The sequence below is a fragment of the Dendrobium catenatum genome, unplaced genomic scaffold, assembly GCF_001605985.2.
Source record: "Dendrobium catenatum unplaced genomic scaffold, ASM160598v2 fragScaff_scaffold_1220, whole genome shotgun sequence".
Lineage (NCBI taxonomy): Eukaryota > Viridiplantae > Streptophyta > Magnoliopsida > Asparagales > Orchidaceae > Dendrobium > Dendrobium catenatum.
The window spans coordinates 1,959,265-1,984,400 of NW_021319682.1; the positions used below are offsets into that span (position 1 = coordinate 1,959,265).

Sequence of the window (25,136 nt, forward strand, 5' to 3'; positions counted from 1 at the left end):
TCTGTCATGTTCTTCTCGCCTGATGGACTCCCGAGGTGGCATCCTCCCGTTGCTGTTAAGCAGTTCCACCTCCTCTTCCTCTTCTGGATTCGCCTTCTCCTTACCCCTGCTCCCACTACCTTCTCCTCTTTCCTCCACTGGCACAGCCCTTGCTTGCCCTTCCAACAACTTCTTCATCATCTCCTCCAAAGCCATGAATTTCCCTTCCACATTCTCGCTAAATGTGGCCATCTTCTCCTCCAGATCCGCCTTAAGTTGACCCATCTCGGTCTCCAAGACTTCTACTCGCTTAGATGCCATGGGAAACGACGAGATGCCTCCGGATCCTCCAAAAATCAGCAAAAAACTGCAGCGAAACAATGGAGAAAACAGCCCTCCACCGCCCGGATCTTGCTCTGATACCAATTTGATAGGAAACACTTGGATTTCCAAGTGTTTCTTACCCAAAACCAAGACGAACCAATGCCAAACTGCTGTCCACAGCAGAAACCAGCCAGGAAACAGGGAAAAACAGGAAGAAAACGCGAGAAATCTGAGAAGAAATTGCACAAAACTATTGTATTTCAATAGTAGAAGCAAAAACCATAAGAAAGATACAATGTTCTTCCTCTCGAATCGAAGAACATTGTATCTTTCTTATGGTTTTTGCTTCTACTATTGAAATACAATAGTTTTGTGCAATTTCTTCTCAGATTTCTCGCGTTTTCTTCCTGTTTTTCCCTGATTCCTGGCTGGTTACTGCTGTGGACAGCAGTTTGGCATTGGTTCGTCTTGGTTTTGGGTAAGAAACACTTGGAAATCCAAGTGTTTCCTATCACAAACAAATAAGGTAGGCACTTGTCTGAATAAAGATGATATTTCAATCCCAACACCTCACATTTGTTGGAAGAAAGTCTATTTCATTTTTATGGTTAGAATTTTCAAAAAGTAAAATATATTTCAGTGAGAGCAGATTGATATGGGAAAAGGATATATGTAGTTATGACGCTTTATTTATAATAATATGGGAATTATTTGATGACATCTTGAAAGTTCAAATTAAAACATTGTGGAATGGATAATAGGATAGGAAAAAGGATCAAAATGGTCCTTTAACTCTTTATGAAAGATCAAAATGGTACCCAACTATATTAAAGGATTATTTTGGTCTCTCAAATCCTTTAAAAAAACTAAATTAATCCCGTTGTGAAACTATTTTGATTTCTCTTAAAAGAGTTTAAAGATCAAAATGATCATTTAAAATAGTTGGGGATCATTTTAATCTTTCGTAAATAGTCAATAAACCATTTTGGTCCTTGCTAATAGAATAGGTAAATAATTGATAGATTTATAGTTTTTCATATCTACCTTGTTCAAATTACATAGTTCATCTACTTCTTGAAAGAGCATTCAATGTTTGTTATTAATGATAGGAGTTATTAGAATGTTTAATGTTCATAGCTTTTTTGTTTCCTTGAAAATCAGTAGCGATAGTTACAAGAAAAAGTGGGATGCTTGAGGTACTTTTAGGGTGTAGATTATGCCTTACTACATGTTTAATTTGCTTGACATTTTAATTTTTCTTGTTTTCTCACACGTTGTACTTATGTCACTAAATCCCTTAGGGAGACATCAAGCTCATGAGTGACACTGGTCTTGAAGCTTATAGATTATCAATCTCCTGGCCAAGGCTTCTCCCGAGTATGTTATCTATCAATAAAGCTAAACTTTTCCTTTTTATGTTTTATATAACTGTTTATGTTGACTAAATTTATCTTCAATCTACCAAAAGCAAGATATTCAATAACTGAGTTCTCAAAAGTACATGTTTGTACAATCAGGACCATCGAGTTTCATTGAAACGGTAAATTAGATTTGTTACATTTGAGGTTGACCTCTAAAAAGAATGCTTGGTATGATTGACTTATTAAACTTATCATTCAGTCAATTAATAATGTATAGGAAAACCATTTTTAATTCTAAAACCCTATCCATGAATTAAATAAAAATACCATGTTAAGATATTCGTTGCCTTCCCATCGAAATTTATTTATAACTATAGACTTACCAAGATTACCATCATTTTCACCCTGTGTGCATGCAAAAATATGTACGCTGCGTGGTGTTATCTAATGATGATCAACCATTCATTTCTGCTTAAGGTTTTCAGAAATTGCACGTGTTTTGCTTCATTTACCCATATCATCAGCTTAAACAGTATTATAGCCTACTTCGGTATAATTATCCATGCACAGGAGAAAACTAAAGTTTGAAACTTGGTTACGTAGACTTCTAGGAAAATATGAGTATGAATATGTATTCGGAGAGGATCTAAGAGCTAAACCAATATGAATAGTAAGTTGTTATAATGACTAGGCAGATATATTTATTTCTTAGGGCGAGTACTTTATCCACCCACTATTTTTTTATTCAAATGTATTTAAGTTAGATGTTATCCTGCAGAAGGGAGAGGGCCAGTGAATCCTAAAGGCATTGGGTATTACAACAACGTCATCAACGAATTGATCAAACACGGTATGCTGATTTATTGAACTTTGAAATCATTTTATTAATCATGATGGAAAACTACTGAATTGGACAGTCAGATGCTCTCATCTCTTTTGCTACTCAAATAATAATAATAATAATAATAATAGAAAAAGAAAAAGAAGGCTCAACAGTTTTTGCCATTTATGCCAAATTCGAGGCAATCAAATTCTAATCCAAAAAATTTAGGCTCTGCATTCCTACTGTAACTTCTAGTTGTAATCTCTTGTATTTCTTTTCCCTTTGAGATGAAATAGGTATTCAGCCTCACGTGACTCTGCATCATCTGGACGTTCCTCAGGTACTTCAAGATGAGTATGGAGGATGGCTAAGCCCAAAAATCATGTAATTATCCAAATTTTTTGCATAATAATTTAATGAAAAGAATGAGGCACCACTGTATTTCTAACTAAACTGAAGATTTTTTACAGCGATGATTTCAAAGAACTAGCTGATGTATGCTTTAAAGAATTTGGCGATAGGGTTTCTCATTGGACCACGATCAATCAACCCAACATTAACTCCTTAGCCTCCTTTGATTATGGTTTCTTCCCTCCTCAACGTTGTTCATACCCTTATGGTGTTAACTTTACAGGAAGCAGTACTAATTGTACAGGAGGTAATTCCACTGTGGAGCCATATATCACAGTTCATAATTATATATTGGCTCATTCTGCAGCCGTTGAGCTATACAGGAAAAACTATCAGGTAGGTCAATATTTCATACAATTAAAGAGCATAGTAGCAAATTTAGACGTTTCATTGCAAAAAAATTGACAATATCTATATTTCCTCTTGAATATAATATGCTGTCAATTTCCTTTGGAATGTAAAGATGATAGATTGCTTGTTTCAATTTTTTTTCAAAATCATTACTTTACCATTATTAGTTGATCTTTTTATTGTTTTTTAGATTTAGCGAGGCAAAAGATTTGATGAAAAGAAAGAAACCATCCCTCAACTACAAACTTTATGCACTGAGGCACTTACCTGAGCATTATGGCCTATTAATAAAATTTAAGTATAAGTTTATTCATTTCACTTTGCCTGACGTTAGCTTCTCAATTTTGCTCTCAAATGAAGCCTATTAATTACAAGCAGTACTTTAACCTTATCGATAAATGTTCATTAATGATTATTCCCTATTCCGCATTTCATGGAACCACTATATCTAATAGATTTGATGGTTATAGGTTCTTACATACATTATATTTTCTTATTACCCCTATAAAGAACATCAAAGATTTTTTTCCACAGATTGATCAATAGCCAATAATATCTGATACTTTCTTTAATTAGACAAGAAAGAAATCTTAGACGTTTTTTTTTTTTATTTCAAGTTGTGGCTATGTTCCATAACCTAATAGAGAACAGGACGGGGTGAGGGAAGAGGGGCCAAAAGATTAAAACAGGGTGGCTTAGAAAGAGGGTAGTTAGAAGATGGGGGCTGACGTTAGGTGAGAGAGGGGAATTTACGGGACCAATGTGAAGACAGCACCGTCTTAGGCAATCTTTGATTACATTCACGTGTCTTTTAATGGGTCACTTAGTCCTCAAGATAAAACCAAGTATATGAACATACCATACACTTAAATCCAATGCCAACTATTGCATTCTGCTTGGGAGTTGAGAGAAGAAAACGAAGGACTTAGAATGAGAAAAAAAATGCGCAGGTTCCATCTGTTGGCTATTTGCATACGTTTTGCTATGAACTTGTTTTATTTGTTTTCTTAGTCATGTTATGGTTCATGTTCTGTAGGAAATGGTTACTTTGTTAATTGGTCAGGTTTTATAATGTAAAGCTAGATGCATTTTAAATTTTGAATTTCCGCTTTGCATTCTCGAATATCTTTCTGTGTTCTCATTTTTGTTGAAGCAGAAATCTTATTTGATCAAAATGTTCTTTCATCTTTAAACTAACGCCTTCATTCTAATTGATTGTTTTTTAATTTGATTTGCAACAACCAAGAGGGGGGGTTTGTTATTTATTTTTAAACAAAGTTTTGAATTTTTTGAGACTATACTAAAACATAAATATCTACAAGCAAGAGATAAATATCATAATCATCAATATTGTCATTCATACTGCACGAAGTAAAATTAGACAAAAAGTAACTATGTTAAAATAAAAAGCAAGAAAAAAATGAGATGCAAATTGACTATTTTCGAGTTCTTCATTAACACCTCCTACGCCCATGCCTTGAGCCCTTTGACTCAATGATTGACTACTTTCTCCTTTATCCACCATCATACGGAGAAGCCTATCTCTTTAACAGGTCATAGAGAAAATTTATACCCTCTTCTTTTACTCCAAGCAAGGTCTCTACTCTAGCCCACTGATTAGTCTACACTTTCTTTCACTAAAAATGCCTCGAAATCTCATCAACCTCTTACAAACTCAATCAAACAAAGACTCTCCACTCTCAACACCAAACATCCAGGAATACGGTAAAAGAGACGTGGGAAAAACCAATTCTTGCACCAATTCATAAATGATTTTTGATCTTAAGGTCAATTTGGCACGCCAGTTTTATGTAAATGTAGTTGTGAAGTTGTAAGATGGTGGTGAGACCTGCAATGCTTTATGGTGCAGAATGTTGGATATTAAAAGAGAAGCATAATATTAAGTTAAGTGTTGCATAGATGAGGATCTCTGGTGGATGAGTAGCTTTACACTTAGAGATATGATATGAAACGAGCATATACGTGAAAAGGTTGTAGTAGCTCTAAGTGAATAAGATTAGAAAGAGTCGCCTTAGATGATTTGGTCCCATAAAACGAAGTCCTTTCAATTACCTGGTCAGGAGAGTAGATGTAGATTTGTCTTATGTTAAGAAAGGTAAACGTAGACCTAAGAAGACTTGGTTAGAAAATACTAGAAATTACCTTTCTTTATTAGATTTAAATGAGAATTTGTCTCTTAACAAGACACAATGGAGAAAACGTATTCAAATTGCCTAGCCCGCATAGTGGGATAAAAGTTTGATGCTGTTTTTTGTTGTGTAGTTGTGAAATTGTAAGAAAATCCAACTTTTTTGAAAGCTGTCATCTTATAAATATAATCTTTTTTTAAAAAAGTTGAATATTTGCTTTCTTATAGCTACCACATGTTAGAAAATCTAGTTATAAAAACAACTTTCCACCACATAAATTTATTAAAAGCAACAAGCACGCAATAAGAAAATATTAGTTCAAATGGAAGTGTAGTTTCGTTCTAAAATGAAAACTAATCAAAAAGCTGCTTGAGACTTCAAATGAAAAGCACAAGTAAATCTCCCTCAAAGCACACCTCACTTTCTAATTTTTCTATCATTGCATATTTTTGGATTTTAAGAAATATATTTTTATTAACTACCCAAAGAACAAACCTAAAAACTAGCTAATTTGCAAAACCTGTGTAAATGGTACAATATGATTAATTCAAACAACTAAAACTATAAAAACCCTTTGTTATGTCTCATGAGCCCAATGTGGCGAGCAAGTTAGGCTACCAGCTATAAGATGGGCAAGATTTATAGGCAAATGCTATGAAGAGGGTGATCACTATATTGACTTCTCATGACAAGAAATCTCAATGAGCTACAAATGAGTTTCTTGGTATGTGTAGGCAACATCATTTAGAAGAGTGACTTCTTTATGCTAGCAAAAAATCTAAAATAAATATGAAATGACCCTGTTCTCCCAGATCCCACGCACTTAGTAGTCTCGGATTCCTGCCTTGTTCCCATTACCATACCTATGACCGCACCCACGCTCGTCCGCACGCACCCCCGCACCCTCACCTTCACGCCACACATGCTCTCGCCCCCTTCACCCGCACACGCTCGCACCTGCACTAGTGCGCGCCTCGTTGCCTTGTTGGTCGGTGTGTCAGGTCGGGTCAAGTCCAGGAATCAGACTTGATTTGCAAATCATGTTGGGTTCAAGTCAGGGGGTTGAAGATGGATCAATTTCGAACCATTTTATTACCCTTAATTTATGAGCAATTAAGTGCAAAAAGCAAATTTAGGGTTTTAATGATCATAATATTGTTGGTTAAACTAATCCACATTTCAATCTTGTGTACAGATCATTTTCTTTATACTAATATTTGAGATAAAAGACAAGAGGTAGAGTAGTATTAAACAATAGACCAGAAGAATAAATGGATCTCAAAATTGCAAAAGAAAAGACTATTGAAGACTATTAATGTGTATACTATTTTCTTTTTTTTATTCAATTTATGTTATAGATGTAAAATGATTAAACAACCAACCATACACTCACAAGTAAGAATAAAAATAATAAAAATAAAAAAATAATTAAAATCACTTTATTTCATTGAGAAATCATACTGTACGATCTTGATCGTGCTATACAAACATTTACTTCATTAATAAAAATATGAGTTTTATTAAAAAAATAGAAATAAAGAATGAAAGATAACTAATCGTGCTTGTTGATCAATTATTTTAAATAAAGCCCACCTGTTATTTTGAATTTTTATAGTTAGGCAAATTTGAATTTGAACTGATCATACTAAATAAATATTTATAATACTTACCTATTCTGGATCCATAAATGCTGGAATCAAATCAGGATCAAATGAACTTGAATATTTGTACAGTACAAAGAAATATAGATCATGTTCATATGATTCTTATTTGGACAGGACAATTTATTGATCACTTAAACTAATCATATTATATGATCATAATCATATAATCTAATCAAACAAAAAGGATTTTTTGGGTTTTATTCAGATTGAACTAATCGTATTGTATGAAGTGATATTCATATTGTACGATTTAGTCATCATAAATTGAAAATTAGTTCTTATTTAAATATTAATCTTTAGGGTTTCAAGGAAAAAGGAGAGTTGGTTCAAACAGTTGCTACAAAGAGTTTTAGGAGTGTCCTTTGGAGAGAGAGATGGAGACTTTCTTATGAGAGCTTACGTAAACACTTGGGATATGAGGGAGAGATTGAGAGAAGACTCCTTGGGGCGAGTCCAAGAAATTATGTAGGGTTGCAAATGAGCCGAGTTGAGAAGATGCTTGTTCATGCTTGAGCTCATTTATTAATAGCTTGTTTGAGCTCGATATGAGCTCAATTTGTGCTTTTACAACTATGTTCAAGCTTGATTTATTTAAAATGGCATATGTCCATGTTCGGTTCATTTTTTGCTTATTGAGCTTTAAATGAGCGACTCATTTAAATTAATGAACGCGCCTTATTGAGCTATTAATGATCGCGCCTTATCAAGCTATCAACAAATGAGTCTTATCGAGATGTTTATTAGTTTAACAAACAAAAACCTTATCGAGACTATGAACATTTTTATTAATGCTACAGGTTTCCGGTGGATTTGCTATAGAATTCAATCATAAACACAAAAATGATGACTGTATATCATATTTTCTGATATAACAGTACATCGCAAATTGAGGCGGTAGTTCCGCCACAATTTATGACGACATTTCAGCCGCAAATCCATCGTAACTGGCAACGGAATTTGCATCAGGTATCTATTACTATTCATTTCTAACATGTAAACATCATTTTATGTACAAGTGGACAGATGACCGTTTGCGAGAGGTTTCATTTGGGAACTTATTAAGTTATAGAAGCTAGATGGATTACATCTGAGCCAGGAACTTGTTCATAAATTAGAAGCATGGATTTTTTTAACTACATAAAAAACTCATTTAATCAAACCCAGACTCAACATGTTACGATGACACCATACACTGCTAAACATATTGCGAGACTACCTCTTATATGCCAGGAGTCATCAGAGTATGCAAAGCACGAGTACCATTGATTAGCTGGAAGAGAGTTTAGTGGCACATAGTTGATCGGGTGATGCACTACTTTGGCGGGATTTAATCCACAGATGTACGACCCATTGAAAGGACCTTCAAGCGAGTCGATGGAAGGGAGGAGTTATCTGTATACATGAGATAGTACCGATCGTGGGCTTCGTTGTACATATTGAATGTTCCATAACAACCTCTGGAGACATTCTACTCGAGGTCTCCACGCGAGCGGATGATGGTAAGTAAGGTTGATTAAGAAATTAAAGTTATTTAGTTACTCATAATTTGAAGTAACATTGCATTGACTAAAAATAGTCTATTTATATCAGACATAGTAGGCTTATTACTCACTGATTCGCCGGTCAGAATGGGAAAAGTGTAAGTTCTATGCAGCAAGCAACTGACGATTGTGATGAGTTATATTCCAAGCTTTAAGCTTCTTTATTTATTGACAACAACTTGCTTGATTCTACTTAGGAGCATGGGAGATAACGAAAGTCATGATGAGACTCAGATGTCAAGGCGGTCTACATCAAATGTTCCGTCTAGGATGATGGGAGAGAGTAGTCATGCAAGAGAGACATATGAACCAACAAGCCAGTCAATATATATGGGGTTTGAAAACTTCACTGTGTTATCATAGTTCGGTACGGGATTTCCTAGCATGATTGGGGGGGGGGGGGGGGGGGGGGGGCAAGATTCATTAGAGGCAAGACCATCAAGACAATATTGGAATCAGTACGACCTTCAATAGGGTAGTAGTTCTCCTGCACACCAGACAGATATTTATGCATTGCAATAAGTGCTGCTACACACGTCGGGTATGCAGATCCCGACATGGATGAATCCATTCTAATTGTCATACTCTCCTACACAGTAGGATAAGTTCCTCCAGGCTCAACCAACACAAAGCACTGCAGACTTGGATTGACAAGGTAGAGATGCAGCGAGGCCCAATTAGATTCGAAGATAAATCGACCACCTGATAAGTACACACTAGGGAGTGCAGCCATCCCCAAATGTAAGAAGTAGGGGATAAGATTGACATAATGTATGTTGTGTTGATATAATCGAAACATATATCTTATTTCTATGATATGAACTTCTCTTTTGTTTTTGTTAATTGCATAACATAGAATGACAATTACTCAACTAAATTGAACAAAAAATTAAAATATTTTTTAGTTGTTATATTTAAAAATTCAATATATAATTAAATAATAATTTATAAATTAATACTTAATTGATAAAAATACTTATACATATTTGTTTAAAATTTCCTATTAATTCAAATATATAAATAACATTACAAATTAATTCACATAAGTAAAATTATAATGTATTCGGATTAATATTTAACAAAAATAAACTAAATATTCATAAGTACTCATCCTAAACAAATATTTTTTTATGAAGAAGCATGTGTAACCGATCACATACCATAGTAAAATATATAGACATGCTTGATATTAAATATAAAAACTACGATGAAGAAAACACAACTGAAGCTGATGAAGATAACATTCAGACAAAGACATAGATTTACTAATTCCTAAGCATCATATGCACACGTGCTTGGAGCTATACTTAAGTTGGACAACATGTTAAATGAAACTCAAACTCATAGAACAAGTCTTGCAAGTCCTCACCATTGAAGAACTGTCTAGACTTAACATCAAGTAATAGTTCCTTCATTCGATCTTTATAGAAATCATGAATGAACTGGTCAAACCCTGAACACTAATGACGATATAAAATGACATGCTCCATGCCAAGTTGGCTGGAGTAAATATCTGGTGGGGAATGACCGTCATCTCTATGACGTTTGATCTCGTGGTACCGCATCTGTGAGAAATGAGGGCTGACAAGGTGACCATTCTTATTCAGGAAATCTCATTTGAAGATATTTTCAACCGGTGACATTTAAGAAATCTTTTGTCTTGTAAAGTTTTACTCTCATTACCTCAGCATTCATACTCTATAGGACATCATCCTCATCTTCTAATAATTCATGAATGTAACACCTAAAGATTTCATTCGCATTCATCTTTTGCTCCAACAGAATTTCACCGGCTCATACTAGACAAGAATGCATTCTTTGGCTTATATCATCAAACCTTTTTGTTGTTGGGGATGCCTTTAAGTTTTTTCATACACGGCCAAAATATTCTGAATAGCTTAAGTAAAATCTCCATAATTATACTTCATGTCTTCTATGCACCTTCTAAATAGCAAAGAGTAAACTTATCCCACTATCACTTACAGCCCAAAAATATAATAGGACTTGAATGGACCTTACAACTTTACAGGCCATCTGATATGATAAGATATTACAAGCTACATGGCATGTTAATGTATAATGAACAAAACATTATAAGGATCCTATGCTCTGAATGAGATTTTTGAACAAAGACATCCAATGTCCACAACAAGTAGACAGTAATTTCTTCTTACAGAGTTGATATATTACGAATGGATCATTAACATTAACATCAAGCATCTGTCCCACTATGTGGGGTCGGCTACATGAATCCTTTTTCGCCATTGTGTCCTGTTAAAAGTTAAATTCTCATTTACATCTAATAAAGAAAGATCATTTATAATATTTTATAACCAAATCTTTTTAGGTCTACCTCTACCTTTCTTAACATAAAACAAATCTAAAACCTCAACTTTCCTAATCGGGTCATCGGAAGGCCTCCGTTTAATGTGGCCAAACCATCTAAGGCGACTCTCTCTAATCTTATCTTCCACTGGAGCTACTCCAACCCTTTCACATAAATGCTGATTTCGTATCCCAACTCTAAGGGTAAAGCTACTCATCAACCTAAGCATCCTCATCTATGCAACACTTAACTTGGTATTATGCTTCTCTTTTAATAGCCAACATTCGGCACCATAAAGCATTGCAGGTCTCACCACCATCTTATATATTTTTTCCTTAAGTTTGAGGAGGACTTTTCTATCGCACAACAAGCTAAGTGCATTCCTCCACTTCAACCATCCAACTTGAATTTTGCTGATAATATCCATATCTATTTCACCATCACTCTGAACAATAGATCCAAGATATCTAAAACATGTACTCTTATTAATGACTTGATTGTCAAAAGTCACAATCCCCTCACTAGGTCTATTACTACTAAAATTACACTCCATATATTCAATTTTAGATCTACTCAAGCGAAAACCTTTGAACTCTAAGGTTGACCTCAATAATTCAAATTTAACTTCAACTCCCTCTTTAGTCTTATCAACAAGAAGAATATCATCAGCAAAAAGCATACACCAAGGTAACGAAATCTATCACAATGATAGCTTACAATCTGTGTTTTACTGTATCTATTTTTATAAGTGATAAGATGTTCATCTGTTTCCTTAAATAAGATATTAGCTATTAAAAAATCATAAACTAAAGAAAAATCTAATATGGTCTTATCACCTTCATTTATTGTTCCAAATTCAAGAACATCATTAATGCTTTTAAAATAATCTATCTCTCTACCAACATATCCATTAAAATCTCCTCCAATAAAAACTTTTTTTTTAAGATGTGTCTTTTGTGTTAAGTCTTTTAAGGTATTCCAAAATTTTAATTTTAAAGCTATATCCAAACCTACTTGAGGAGTATAAATACTTATAATATTAACAATCTTCACATTAAAAACGACAGTATTTATGGACCATTAATAGTTACAAATAAAATATTTAAATATTTATTGTCATCATTTATTCATTACTGTTCAATTAATATATTATTTTTTTACAAAAGTAATACACTATAATGTCCATAATGCATTATTTAAATCATATTGTAATATTTTATTTAAATATATAACAAATTATATACATAATTAGTACAAATTATTCATAATTGAAATTACAATTATTTTATTTTAACTAAATTTAGAAATATAACAAAATTTGTGACTAATATACTACCTAAATTTTGTTTAAATAAATTATTACTCATATAGTAAACTAAAAATAATTATTATTCATTTCAATCTTAATTTAAATATTTATTAAGAACTAATTCACTTAATATATTTATATTAATAATGAAGTGGTAATACATTAATCATTAATTAATTTTTTTTAAATATAAGAATAATAAAATTTTAATATATAAGACAAATTAACAGCTATTTTTTTTAAATAAATTTAAAATCTAATTTAAATATCGTTAAATAACTATTAAATTTTTTTAAAAAATTCATCTGAGAAGTAAAATCATGTTTGTAATGAAACCGGTATGGTTCAATAGAAACCACTATAAAAACGAGCTATTAGAGTTCCAGTTTCTATTGAAATCAGATAATTAAGTTCCGATTCAATGAAATCGGATGTTAAAATTCTGGTTTTTGAATATGTGCCTCTGTACTCCACATTGGCTCCTTTCTAAATTAATTTGAGCATCCGCTTCTAAAACTTATTTTCGTAGAAAAGATGCTCCTTTTTATAATTTGGCCGAGAGGGATTCGAGATTTCAGACGCAAGGAGGAAGGAATGCAAAGCAGAGAATTTTTTTTTAGTGTGGAATCGAAGAAAACGAAGGAAGGGAGCTTCGTTGTCATTTTATTACCGAGAGCGAGACTCGATCGAGGCAAGTAAATCACACTGGATTTGAGTAGGATATTCGGCAGAGTGATGGGATAGTTCGGTGCCTAATTGCAGAGGATTTGAGCGGGATTTGAGCAAGTAGCAGGGATAGGATGCATTTTTTAAAATTTTAATAATAATAATAATAATAACATAAATAATCTTATTATTTTTATTATTAAAAAGCAAAAAATACAAGAGAATATAATTTATCAGCATCTGTGTTTCTTCTTCCAAATTCGTGCATCGTCGTTCGGGATCTGCGAATGGACGTCGTTTGAGAAATATTATAGTTATTTTTTAATATTGTTGACATTCTGAATGCTATGATGAAGTCCGTTTTGGAATCGGACTTTTGAGCAGCGTCCCGCATCATTTTTTATTGTTGGTCGTCTATTTTGACAGTTTATGTATGATTTGGCTGCGAGGGGCTCCCTCATAGTTAAATTCGACACTCTGATTGCAATGACGCGGTTGGTTTGACGATTGGAGGTCATTTGAGCATTTATGTGGCGCGTCATGCTTGCCAAGCGTCGCTCAAATCACCAAATTCGCCTCTTTTGTTCGTGCTGATTTGCCAAATGTGTGGAGGTCAACAATTTGCATCAAGCTTTCAATGTCTTTTGTGAAGAAAAAAAATTACAAAACACAAACTCTTCATTTTACCGCTCGTAATGTAGTTCACAAAGTTAGTACTTTAATCCAATCCTCTGTTAATAAGAGAGTAGAGTTGTTTATATCTAAATTTAAAATAAAATATTTAAAAAAATTTCATGATGGTTGCGTTGATTAAAATATTTACTGGATGAAATTAAATCTTTAAAAATGCCCCTAACTCACAATGCAGATCATTTCATGGAACCAATCAAATAAAAATACTAAACCTTAAAGATTGTATAAGAATATATAATTATTTTAAGTTAAAACTACTTATCATCAACATACAACAAAATCTATCCACGATTCTCAATGAGGATGACAAATTTGAGAACAGTCTTAGCTAATAAATGGCATCACAAGTAAACAACTATGCTAGGAGCCCTTTAATCAAATTACGGTCACATCTAGAGCCCTCAAATTTCCTAATGACTAAAAAAATCTTTAGTAATAAATCACATGGGGTACTTGATATGGCACAAAGCCTTCTATTAGAAATTTTTCCCTTAAACATTATTAGGTTCCTTTGGAGAAAGTAACCCATAACTACTAATAACGATTCTTCCGTCAAGTTACATTGACTATCTACTCTAATTAGATAGACTAATGACTATGATAATCAATGATGATGGAATCATGAGATATTATTTGTCGTCATCATTTCCCATCATCTCCTTTAAGTGTAAGATGTTAAATTTCTAACTTCACACCAAGTTTGTTACAACTATATGCTAAGTGCTTAGCTTAATAACTAGCCTTAATCAAAAGTTCTCTTATTATAAGGAAAGGTAATCGACTTAGAAGGGTCTATGAGCATACGCTTATTAGAAAGCTAGAACCATATCATAAATTTCCCATGAAATAAGTACGAAATACCTTGATAGTGTTATCTTCAATCTAATCTTTCTTTTGAAAATTTAACCCAGAACACACCTTAGAAGTCTCTCAGCAGAGGTCTGGGTGTGAATTTTTTGAGACCACAAGTTGCAAGCTTATACAACATCTTTAATTTTCATCCTCGTATGAACTTGTATTTGTTATTATACCTCCTACGATAAGTGTATTAGTCTCAAATATAATTCAAGTTATAATTAAGCTAAGTTGTTTTTAAGATCGTAAAAATAATATATTATCAGTTAAAAGCTCATGGGGTCATCAGTTTTAAATAAGAAAAGAAAATGACTACGAGCTGAAAGAACAAAAAAAAACAAACCAATTTGGCAATATTCCATGTTAATCTCATATTCACTGTCCACCTCAAAATCCTAACCATGGATTGATCCACTTCATTTTCACCATTGTCATCGTTTGTGTTGGTGATGGCAACAACAATGGCTTTCATAAGGGGGTAGTCTATTAATCATCTTTGTACTTGACATAGGTAAGAATTCGGCTACACTTTGATGAAGGGTGAGAAAATGGATGAACTTGGGAGTGTATTGATAGATTGAGAGATTGTTAGAGATTACAATTATGGGTGTATGCACGGAGGGAATTGATCTTTCTTGAAGCGGTGGAGAACTATTGGAGTAGATGCAAAATGCCTTCGTTTCTCAAAATAGCATATGTTGTGTATTATCAATAATCTGATAAATACAATTATCTATACTGTATTTGTTTGGTTTAAGAGAGGGAAAATGTTCCATATTGTGGTAGTCTTTCATTTGTTTTCCTATGCTTTATACTAATGTTGACCTCCATTGCAGAATACAAACAAAAAAAAAAATGAAATAAAGATTCTCAAAAAATCATTAACTGTAAAACCTGCATGAATCCTGCTCAAAATCCGGCGCATACCTCTGCAAACGGCGCCACTCAAGTCACTTCTCGCGCGTGCATAAAACCTGCGACTTCCCGCCTTATTTGCATCGTTAAAATGAGAGCTCGAAGCTCTCGATTCGCTTCCTAGAATTCCTCTTCCACGCACACAGAAGATGTCGAAGCTCTGCTCTTCCCGCTTCTTCGCTTCTCCAATCACAAACATCCCGGCTGTCGAAAACCATCACAGTCGCAAGCATCTTTAATCCACGATCTCCTCCTTACTCTCCAGTTCGCAATAGGACCGAACTCACTCACGTCAAATCGATGAAACTCAACCGAAGCTCCGACTCCTCTCTGCTTCTTCCGAACCCAAAGCCTCCGACCTCTTTTCCGCAACAAGCTTATCTCCTAATAAGCCGCAAGACCTCTCTTCCCGACTCCTCTTGCCGCAAGCAGCCTTCATCCTGCGGCTAACTCCATCGAACCCTTCAGTGGCAACCTCCTGCCCGACTCAACCTCGCCCATTCTTCCATAAATCGAAGTAGCAAACGATCGTCGCCCTCCAGCAGCTAACGACCGAACTCCCTACGTTCGATCCCATCTGATCCGCAGGTCATACAACTAGATATCCCATAGCCGAGCCCTCTAAAGCCCCACGATTCAACCCTGCCGCAAGCCCTACGACCGAACCTACCCCCAGCCGAATCCTCCACTAGAGCCGCAAGACTCGACCTCCACCCCAGGCGACTGAACTCCCAAAGCTACATCTTCCATCACTACCTCCCAATTGGCCGAAACCCCATTGCCTCTTCCAATCTCTAAGTCGGACCGAACCCAGAGCCAATTACCTCCTCCTTATTGAAGCCGAAATCCCTCTACTTGACCACTTCTTGCTTGATATCTAACCTAACCAACTAAGGTTTACTTCTAAACCCTTCTTTTGACTATTATAATTATTTATTATCTTTGATTTATCATTGCTATTATATATATATAGGAGGATAAAAAAAGGAAAAAAATTCAAAAAAAAGTGAAAAGGAGAAAGAAAAATACAAAAAAGAGAAAAAAGAAAAGTTCAAAAAAAAAGCAAAAAAATGTATTCTTTTGTGTATTTCACCGCCAATCCCTTGTCGTGCAAGTATAAATTCTAAATTCTAAATCTCCATTTTCGTCATTTGTGTTTAGTCAGAAAACTCCTTGTACGCGCTCTCGTAGAATAGTAGGAGAATATCTGGAACGACGCATTCGGCGAGGCGGTTAAGTCATATACACGCTCTTATAGAATGGTGGGGAGTCCCTAAGTACCTATACATGCACTTGTGATGTGGCAGGGAAAGCCACTTGTGTTTTGGAACATGTATCAGGAGGCCCCATATACACTCTTGTTGCATGGTGGGATCGAAGATATACGGCCACGGTGTCATCCGAGACCAATCATACATGCTCTTGTAGTGTGGTGGGATGGTCCAGTTTCTCGTAATTTCCCTTAAAGGGGGGAGACGTTAGAAGGCTACCAAAATTATGTCTGAAAATGCACAGGACTTGGATAGTGGCAGTGGACCTGTACTTGGACTTCTGGACAGAATGCAAATGGATAATAATAAAGATTTTGGACCTAAGTAAATTGAAATTGGAATGAGAACTAAGTAAATTTGAACTTGACTTGAACATTTGAACTCAAGCAAAGACTTGAGTTGGACCACTAAAAACTTGGACAAGATTTGGACAACTTGAACTTGGACTCATATTCAAGCAAATGCAAAGAACTTTGACTCAATATAAACCTAAATTGGATTCAAGTATAATTGCGATGAATAATTTATAGAATTATTAATTTCCAATGTAATGATAAATAGTTTTAACTCTAATTAGAATGCAAATCCTAATTTAGATAAGTCTGAATCATTTAAATCTCATGCAAGTAATCAATGACTTGTAGTGGACAATGAAGTTACAAACACAAATCGCTCACAAAGCCATACAAAAATTATAAATGATACAATATGATTTCGGGATAAGATAGGATGCCATTGATGGATAACAAAACTTGCATACAAATGATAACAATTGATTCATAATGTTCATCCCAATCATGCAATCCGGTGATTTGTCATGATTTTGATAGATGTGGGGATTTGTGATGAATTAAGAACAAGCTCTCAAGAGGCATGTAAGCTAGAGAGGATAAAACAAATTATCTCAGCCCATTCAAGTAAATCAATATGAATGCAATGATCAAATGAAGAAGATGATAATATGCCTACAACCAGTAACTTGAAGATTCCTACCAGGCTCAGAGCCTTCATACCAAATGGGATATGAATATTGGAAAGACAATGATGGTTAGGGAGCTTTTTGAAGTCGCCTTCAAGAACAAAAGATCCATGATGTGTATAACTAGCCACATATGGATGATAGTAGAAGATCATACAATGACACTGTCATAAGCAAAGCCTGGAGAATGTGCAATGCATGCAATACAACACCCACAAAGGAAGATGATTGATACAATCAGAATATGGCCAATGTCTCCTAATTATAATCAACAACTCTTCGACTTCAAGAGAAAACACCAATTCTCCTAGTTTATCAAAAAGTAATAATGCTTGATGTATCATAAATGAGGTAGTTATCCAACCAACACATCTAAGGAAATCATAACAACACCCTACAATCAACATCAAGATGCATATGTATATACAACATGTCTTTTGTGGTCAAAGACAATATATCTGTAGTACATATATATACGAGGCACTTACGAGTTGTTACGACATACTCGTATTCAACAAATCATACAATGGTAGACGAATATACTGACCCTCATACAGGCAAAGGCAATATGACATATGCATATTCAAAGTATCTATCAATCATTGTAGAAAAGACACTATTGTCTAACATCAGTTAAATGCATCGACTCCCTACAAGCAAGAGTACGGTAGATAATACATAGCGAAGTACAAATATCTACGGGGTTGTAGGAGATCCGTCATACGCATTACATGCTATATGCAAGCAAACACCGGATAATGTGTAGCAGATAGAAGCTCCTATGAGCTTCTACATGAGAACCGTTATGAATATTAAGTACTATCTATGAACAAATGCCAAAACACAATGGTAAATGCAAGCTCCTACAAGCTATTGTAGAAGACTTGTTGCACACTCAATGTGTAGTCCATAAGTACAATGCAAAGTGACTACATCGACTATAAAAGTATACGAGTTGTATTAGGAAACTCGTTGTATATACAAGGGTTATCTGTGAGCAAATATGAAAGATCCGCAACATATACGCTTTCTCTACGAAAATAGACATACGCGCCACGTGCCACCTGTGGGTAGATGCAAAAAAAATTTCAATAAATGCAGTATCTTCTAGCAAATTTCAGTATGTAAAAGAATATATCTACCCACCTACCTGCTGCAGTGGCGAATGTACTGCATGGGCCAAAAATCACAGAAAAATGCATAAAGAATGTGACAAAATCAAGTTCCTATGAGCTTATATGGGAAACCCGCTATACACTTAACATGTCGTATAAAAGAAGGATGCAAGGGAACTATAATAGATAGCAACATCTACTAGTGATAGCAGGATATTTAGTAGTGCACTAAAATCCACCTATATAAAGCAATAAGTAGTGCACGACTGTTTACCTGTATAAAATGTGCAAATAATTGTAGTGTGATGCCATACTACTGGATCCGCAACATTTATACTAGCAGACATAAGGGGTCTAGAAGATCCCAAATAGGATTGTTGCATTCAAATGGCGGTCGCCCGCCCAACCAAGTGACGTCAAATATTCCTAAAAATGCCCCTATACATGCACTTCAATTGTATATAAATAAAAAAAAATGCATGTACAATCATATACTCGCATGGGCCCTGATGAGCATGTTATTTCTACACAAGTGCTGTTTAGGGATGATGTGCGGGTTAATATGTAAATTCAAGTTCGATCTTGATCCTTTTACATGGATAGATAGGAGTCGGCACAGCTCAAACTATCAAACAAATATACGATCAAGGCATCGATCGGGATATTTGTTTTGATACATTCATATTAGGCCTTCAAGGCTTATAATTAAGAGAATTTACTAATAAAGGCATAAAATCCATGAAACCCAATCCTCTCTTAACATTGATGAAGTCGACAAGATTCAATCCTAATGATGGAAATGTTGAACGAAATCTCAATCGGAGGGGTTAATACCAATATTTCAAAATTCTACCAAAATACCCATTAAATATTCAAAAATCCCAAAACTTAAAATATTTAAAAATGAAATAAATCATAAAATATTTAAAGCAAAATTCAATCATCCTCCGCAATCATTTACTGAGGTGGACAAATATGAAAATAACTTGAGCTCATAAAGAGCTAATGTTTGATCTAGAATAACACTAGGATTCATTCTCAAACAGTTTCATGCTAATAAGGATATGACATGTATCCTCTAACCGGCATTTTTTTCTGCCAAATGATGCCGCAGGTAAACGGTTATGACCAGGGCATTTTGAATCGGGTGGTTTGTTGCCAAATGATGCCACTACATTACGGCTATGGTCAGAGCCCGCATGCTTCCCAATGTCATCAAATCCTTGAGATATGAATCAATAAGATATAATCGATAGAGCACAAAACCCTATGTCAGCTAAGGTGGATTCAAAATTGTCCCCTTAGACAAACATCCATCTATGTCTATAAGGTCCCCTTAGACGACACAACCCATGGCTGCCGACAAGGATCCTTCTGTCAGGTTCGGTCAACTACCTCTGACTAAGTATACCAGAGACCTTGATGACCCGAGACGACGGAACCATGGGATCTTGATCGGGTCCATCATACATTCCCCCACTGTCCGCTTTAAGTGCAAGATGGTGAAATTTTCAATTTTAAATATTAAACCTTCAAACCTTAGCCCATGATGCTATTATACACCCGATACGACGCATCTCTACATATCTGATTGACGACTAGCCTTATTTGAAAGTTCTCTCTCGTTATCAGAAGGGGTAATTAACTATAGGGGCTTGCACCTATAAGAAACAAGAACTCTGATCATAAAGTCTTGTAAAATGAGGGTGAAATCTCTGGGTAGTGTCTTATCTACAATCCCAGTCTGCCTACCCTAAATTTACCCCGGAACTTAATCTGTTAAAACTCCCCCGAAAAGCAACGGGGAGGCCGGGGCCGAATTTTTGGAGCCCACAACTACTAACTCCAGACATCAAAAAATTCTATTAGTTCACAATTTAATTATTTTTGTTCCTATTCTTTACTCCCACATGGAATGTTAAATTTTCTCACCAGTTATGGTCTACAACATGCCACCATGAGGCTCTATTCAGTGGTAAAAGTCTATTGTTATGCTGATCAGGTTCCCATGTAAGCTTTTCGTGAAGATTTCCTTGGAGAATAGTTCGATCACATGTGGACTATGTGGCATGATAATTATGGAATTATCTTTAATAGTTGAGCCTACCAATGATAAAAAGATTACGGTGCTATTCTACATATAGATGATCTCAACATTACTATTATTTCTTTGCAATCAGATCAAACAAAAAGGGCAGATTGGCATCAACATCTACACTATGTGGTTCAAACCATTGACAAATTCTACTGAGGATGCTATGGCAACCAAGAGAGCACGAGACTTCTTACTAGGCTGGTGAGTTAATTGCTTAATTTTTGTTCATTCGTGCATATACCCACATACACGCACATTCATCATGTAGACAAAAATCTGAATTTGGTGTTAGTAGAATGTGCATATATGCATGTGTCTGCATACCCAATCATACATACCTTCGGGGAAAGCCTGTTATCCTCACAAAAAATTATGGAGCCTCTATTTTCATAATTGAAAGATATTCTTTTTCAATTTTTCTCTTTCACATGCATAGTATCAATAATATCTATTTATATGATGATAATCAAGTGCGTCAGAAAATGAAAATTAATCTCTTCCAAATTCGAACAACCTCATCTTCGGTCAACAACCTCAAAGTTGTCATAATTGAAAGTAGGGACTATATTAGAAGTTTTGTATTGTGGCTTTTCATACAAAAATAATTTAATATGATCATCCTTACATGATGCTAAGAATACGTTCTGGAGTTTTGAATTGATCTAGTGGGTGTTTTCCCATCAGGTTTTAATACTGCATACAAAAATGACCTTTGCACAGTCATATCATCATGACAGTGTTATCCATTTGATTTGAAATCAGTTACCAATATAGTACGTCTCTTGTAATCTGCGTGGATGGTTATAGTCTTTGAAAACAATTTTGCAGTTACATTAAGGGTGGATGACTAGATGGTCCTAGCCTTCGAAAACTAGTTCCTTACGGCTTATGCATGCTGCATGCTTCTGTTAAATCAGAGTTCATAATCTTGGTTTTGAATTTGATGGTCTTGAACTAATGCTGCGGCTATTCTCCTTTTACATGGCTCTCTCTCTCTCTCTCACCCCACCTACTCTATTATTGGTCTATATGCTTGTGTGTATGGGAATGGATGCCCCTCTAATTGAACCTGCATTTGTAAATTGCGGTCTTTTTCCAGGATCTTAAACCCTATCTTGTTTGGAGACTACCCTGAGATCATCAAGAAAAATGCAGGCTCACGTCTTCCATCTTTCAGTTATTCTGAATCTCAAAAAGTGAAAGGGTCTTTCGACTTTATTGGTATAAACTACTACTTTGCATTTTATGTGGCTGACGATCCTAGTATTCCCAAGACAGGTCTTCGAGATTATAATTCAGACATGTTTGCTAAGTTCACAGGTAGTTTTGTTTTAACGTAATTATTTCATAGATTGAAGATAACTTTGGATTTTGGAAATTCACATGCATTTCTATTGTAGCATTCAAAGATGCTCCGCCAGTAAGACGGGTAAGATTTCATGAATTTGCCATTTAAACTTCGGTTATGTTTTTGTTAGTTTTCCATTAAGTTTTATAATGGGCTGACTAATAACATCTCTGTAAATTCAGATTATTCCACCTAGTCGACCCATCAATGATTTTGAAAGCCTTTGGAAACTGCTGAATTATCTCAAGAAAACATACAAAAATCCTCCTATTTTTGTTCATGAGAATGGTAGTCCATCATAAACCCAAAACACTATAGTATATTGCTTTTAGAATTTTAGCATATTAAGATTTTGTTTGGGACAACTTTCTAACATCTTTATGAAGCAGGTTTTTAGTATTAAAGTATTAAATTAAAAAAAAATTGCACTAAAAAATAGCTTTATAAAGTGGTAAGAAAGTTATCCCAAACAAAGCCTAAGTTTCGAGAATGCAAATTTTAATTAGAAGAATAAGGATGATGGCAAATGCCTCAAGGTTCATGTGCAGCTGCCAAATTTCAAGAAAGCTTGATTGCCATGCAAAAGAATGAACTTTGGGATTGAGTAGTGTTAGGAACTTCAATTCTGATTAACCTTTTTTTTAAGATAAAACTATGTTATTGTTCTATTTCCTGAATTCTTTGCTTCTAAATAGGTTATGGTTTGGGAGTTGTTGACACGATAAATGAGATAAATGACGTAGGAAGGATAACCTTTCTAAGTGGTTTCATCGGAAGCGTACTTGATTCTATCAGGTAACTTGCTATCTAATCTGCTGAAAAATAACATAGTGATCATCATCATTAGCCTTTCCTAACTGCTTATGATAACTTTTTAAATTCTCTTTTTCCATTGATTTATATTGAGCACCACATGCAGAGTAAATCTTATATCATGTACAATGTATTGAAATATTATTAAACGTGCTACATATTTTGACTTTTTTTTTCTTGTCAAGCTTTTACATAGATTTTATCTTTCATATTTGTTTGCATATGAAAGATAGGATGTAGAATTCATTTTTTATTTATGCATTTCTTATAGGTTTTTTTTATTTCTACATTGCTCACAGGGATGGAATAGATGTGAGGGGATATTTTATATGGACATTTGTCGATGGTTATGAGTTGATATCTGGGTATTCATCAAGATTTGGCCTATACCACGTGAATTTTGAAGACAGTGAACATGAGAGGACGCCAAAGCTTTCTGCCCATTGGTACCATAACTTTCTCAGAAAAGGGGCTCTAATTAAGATGAAGAATAATGGTACGTATTGGGCCAGAGCTCATCGTTCAGAATAAATAGCCTGGCTTCTGGCATGAAAGTCTTTTTATCTTTGGCCGAAGTTTTGTGATGTTTTAGGATAACCTTTTTGGGCGATGCTATTTTAACTATAAGGCAATGCTATACTTGCTATTGTACTGAAGTTACCACCATGGATGGCCTTGGCAGCTTAGTTCGCATTCAAACTTTGCAGGCATCTTTTCACATCAAGTAATAATTACTGGAGAACAAATGTCCGGTTATTTTAGGCTTATTGCCAACATTGGAATATATTATAACCAACTTAGCATGGAAATTTCCAGGATCTGTCTTGTTTTCATATCTATATTTTTTATCATCAAATTATTTTGCCCCTAAAAAATGTTTGACTTCCATCGTTATTGACATTGATGTTCTTCAAAAGAGATACTAACAATCATTATCCTCGGTTGACCTATGGAATTTTTTATTTTTTATATTAAGTTGTACATTTGACTGGCAAAAACGTTTGTTGCTTCTGAATGGCTCGAGTTTTTCTCTTATTATGAGAATTAGCTGAGCTTGAATAATTATTACTATCAATAATAAAACAATATGATAAAGTAAATTCATTTGAATAGAGGTTCAACTAGATTGTTCAAAATAAATAAATGTCTATAAAGTTGTAAATAATATTTCTAATGCAGTACTCAAAATGGCATAACAGTAAACAAATAGAACAATAAATATCTCATATTCATATCAAAATAGACAAAAATTTTCTCAAGCCTTTATACTTGACATTTATTAGAATTTAGACTTGAAGCCCTTATGACTATTAGTGCTAGTTTTTATTGTCCTAAATTTCAGTAAAAAGGCATGTTTTAGTTGATGTTGTGCAGGAATGTCTGATCAAGAAAAATTAAAAAAATTGTAGCAAAGTTAGAACTAGCGTCAAAGTGCCCATCACCAATGCTGCAGTGCCTTGGATGCCACGATACTAGAACTAGACATCGCAGGGCTCAAGTCTTGAAAAAATGTAATTAATTGAGCACCCCGACAGAAATATAGGCAACGCTATTGGTGCCTCAACTCCACAAACAGAACGCCACTATGCTTTGCTCTGTCAAATTGCAAGTAATTCAACCTTGAAGTGCCAACCTCTAGATCCAGCAGCGCCAGAAGTCATGTTTAAATGATGTAGCATCAGTTACTCAGTAGAACTACGACAAAGCAGTTAAGAAAGGAAGCGTCACATCAGGCCAACCTACTGCCACATCTGGTCAGCCCAAATCCCGTAGTTGAGCCAACTAAGCAGCATTGTGGTGTTAGTTCATAATTATAAGATCGCGGCACCTATGTCAGTTTATTTAAAAAATATAAATAGTTTTTTTTTCTTATAAGTAGAGACCATGAGAGTTTAGGGATAGTGAAGCTACATTTAGTGGAGTGGTTGGTCATCCATGTAGTGAGCAAAACACTCCTTAGGAGTGGAAAGGAGTGTGAAGAGCGAAGGTATAATGAGGGAAACACTTTAGAAAGAGTCCATTTGTAGGTTCTATTTAGGATTTTAAACTCCGAGTAATATTTTCTTCATCTTTCTTTTTTTGTTCGTTCTAAAGCAAGTAATGAAACGTATTTTGCTCTGACTTAATTCTATGGCCGACTAAGTTCT

General features: G+C 34.7%; 1 protein-coding gene across 1 annotated transcript in view; it reads left to right on the forward strand.

The window, feature by feature from the left end:
- The window catches only part of LOC110109741 (beta-glucosidase 2), a 42,387-nt gene extending 18,565 nt beyond the window's left edge, over positions 1 to 23,822 (forward strand). Inside the window, exons 4-13 of the mRNA XM_020840937.2 lie at positions 1,605 to 1,680; positions 2,443 to 2,514; positions 2,784 to 2,871; positions 2,958 to 3,234; positions 20,914 to 21,029; positions 21,928 to 22,148; positions 22,229 to 22,257; positions 22,359 to 22,464; positions 22,872 to 22,971; positions 23,289 to 23,822. Of these exons, the coding sequence (XP_020696596.1) occupies positions 1,605 to 1,680; positions 2,443 to 2,514; positions 2,784 to 2,871; positions 2,958 to 3,234; positions 20,914 to 21,029; positions 21,928 to 22,148; positions 22,229 to 22,257; positions 22,359 to 22,464; positions 22,872 to 22,971; positions 23,289 to 23,520 (1,317 nt within the window). The 3' untranslated portion in view covers positions 23,521 to 23,822. The remainder of the gene's footprint in view (positions 1 to 1,604; positions 1,681 to 2,442; positions 2,515 to 2,783; positions 2,872 to 2,957; positions 3,235 to 20,913; positions 21,030 to 21,927; positions 22,149 to 22,228; positions 22,258 to 22,358; positions 22,465 to 22,871; positions 22,972 to 23,288) is intronic.
- Positions 23,823 to 25,136: the final 1,314 nt, after the last annotated feature.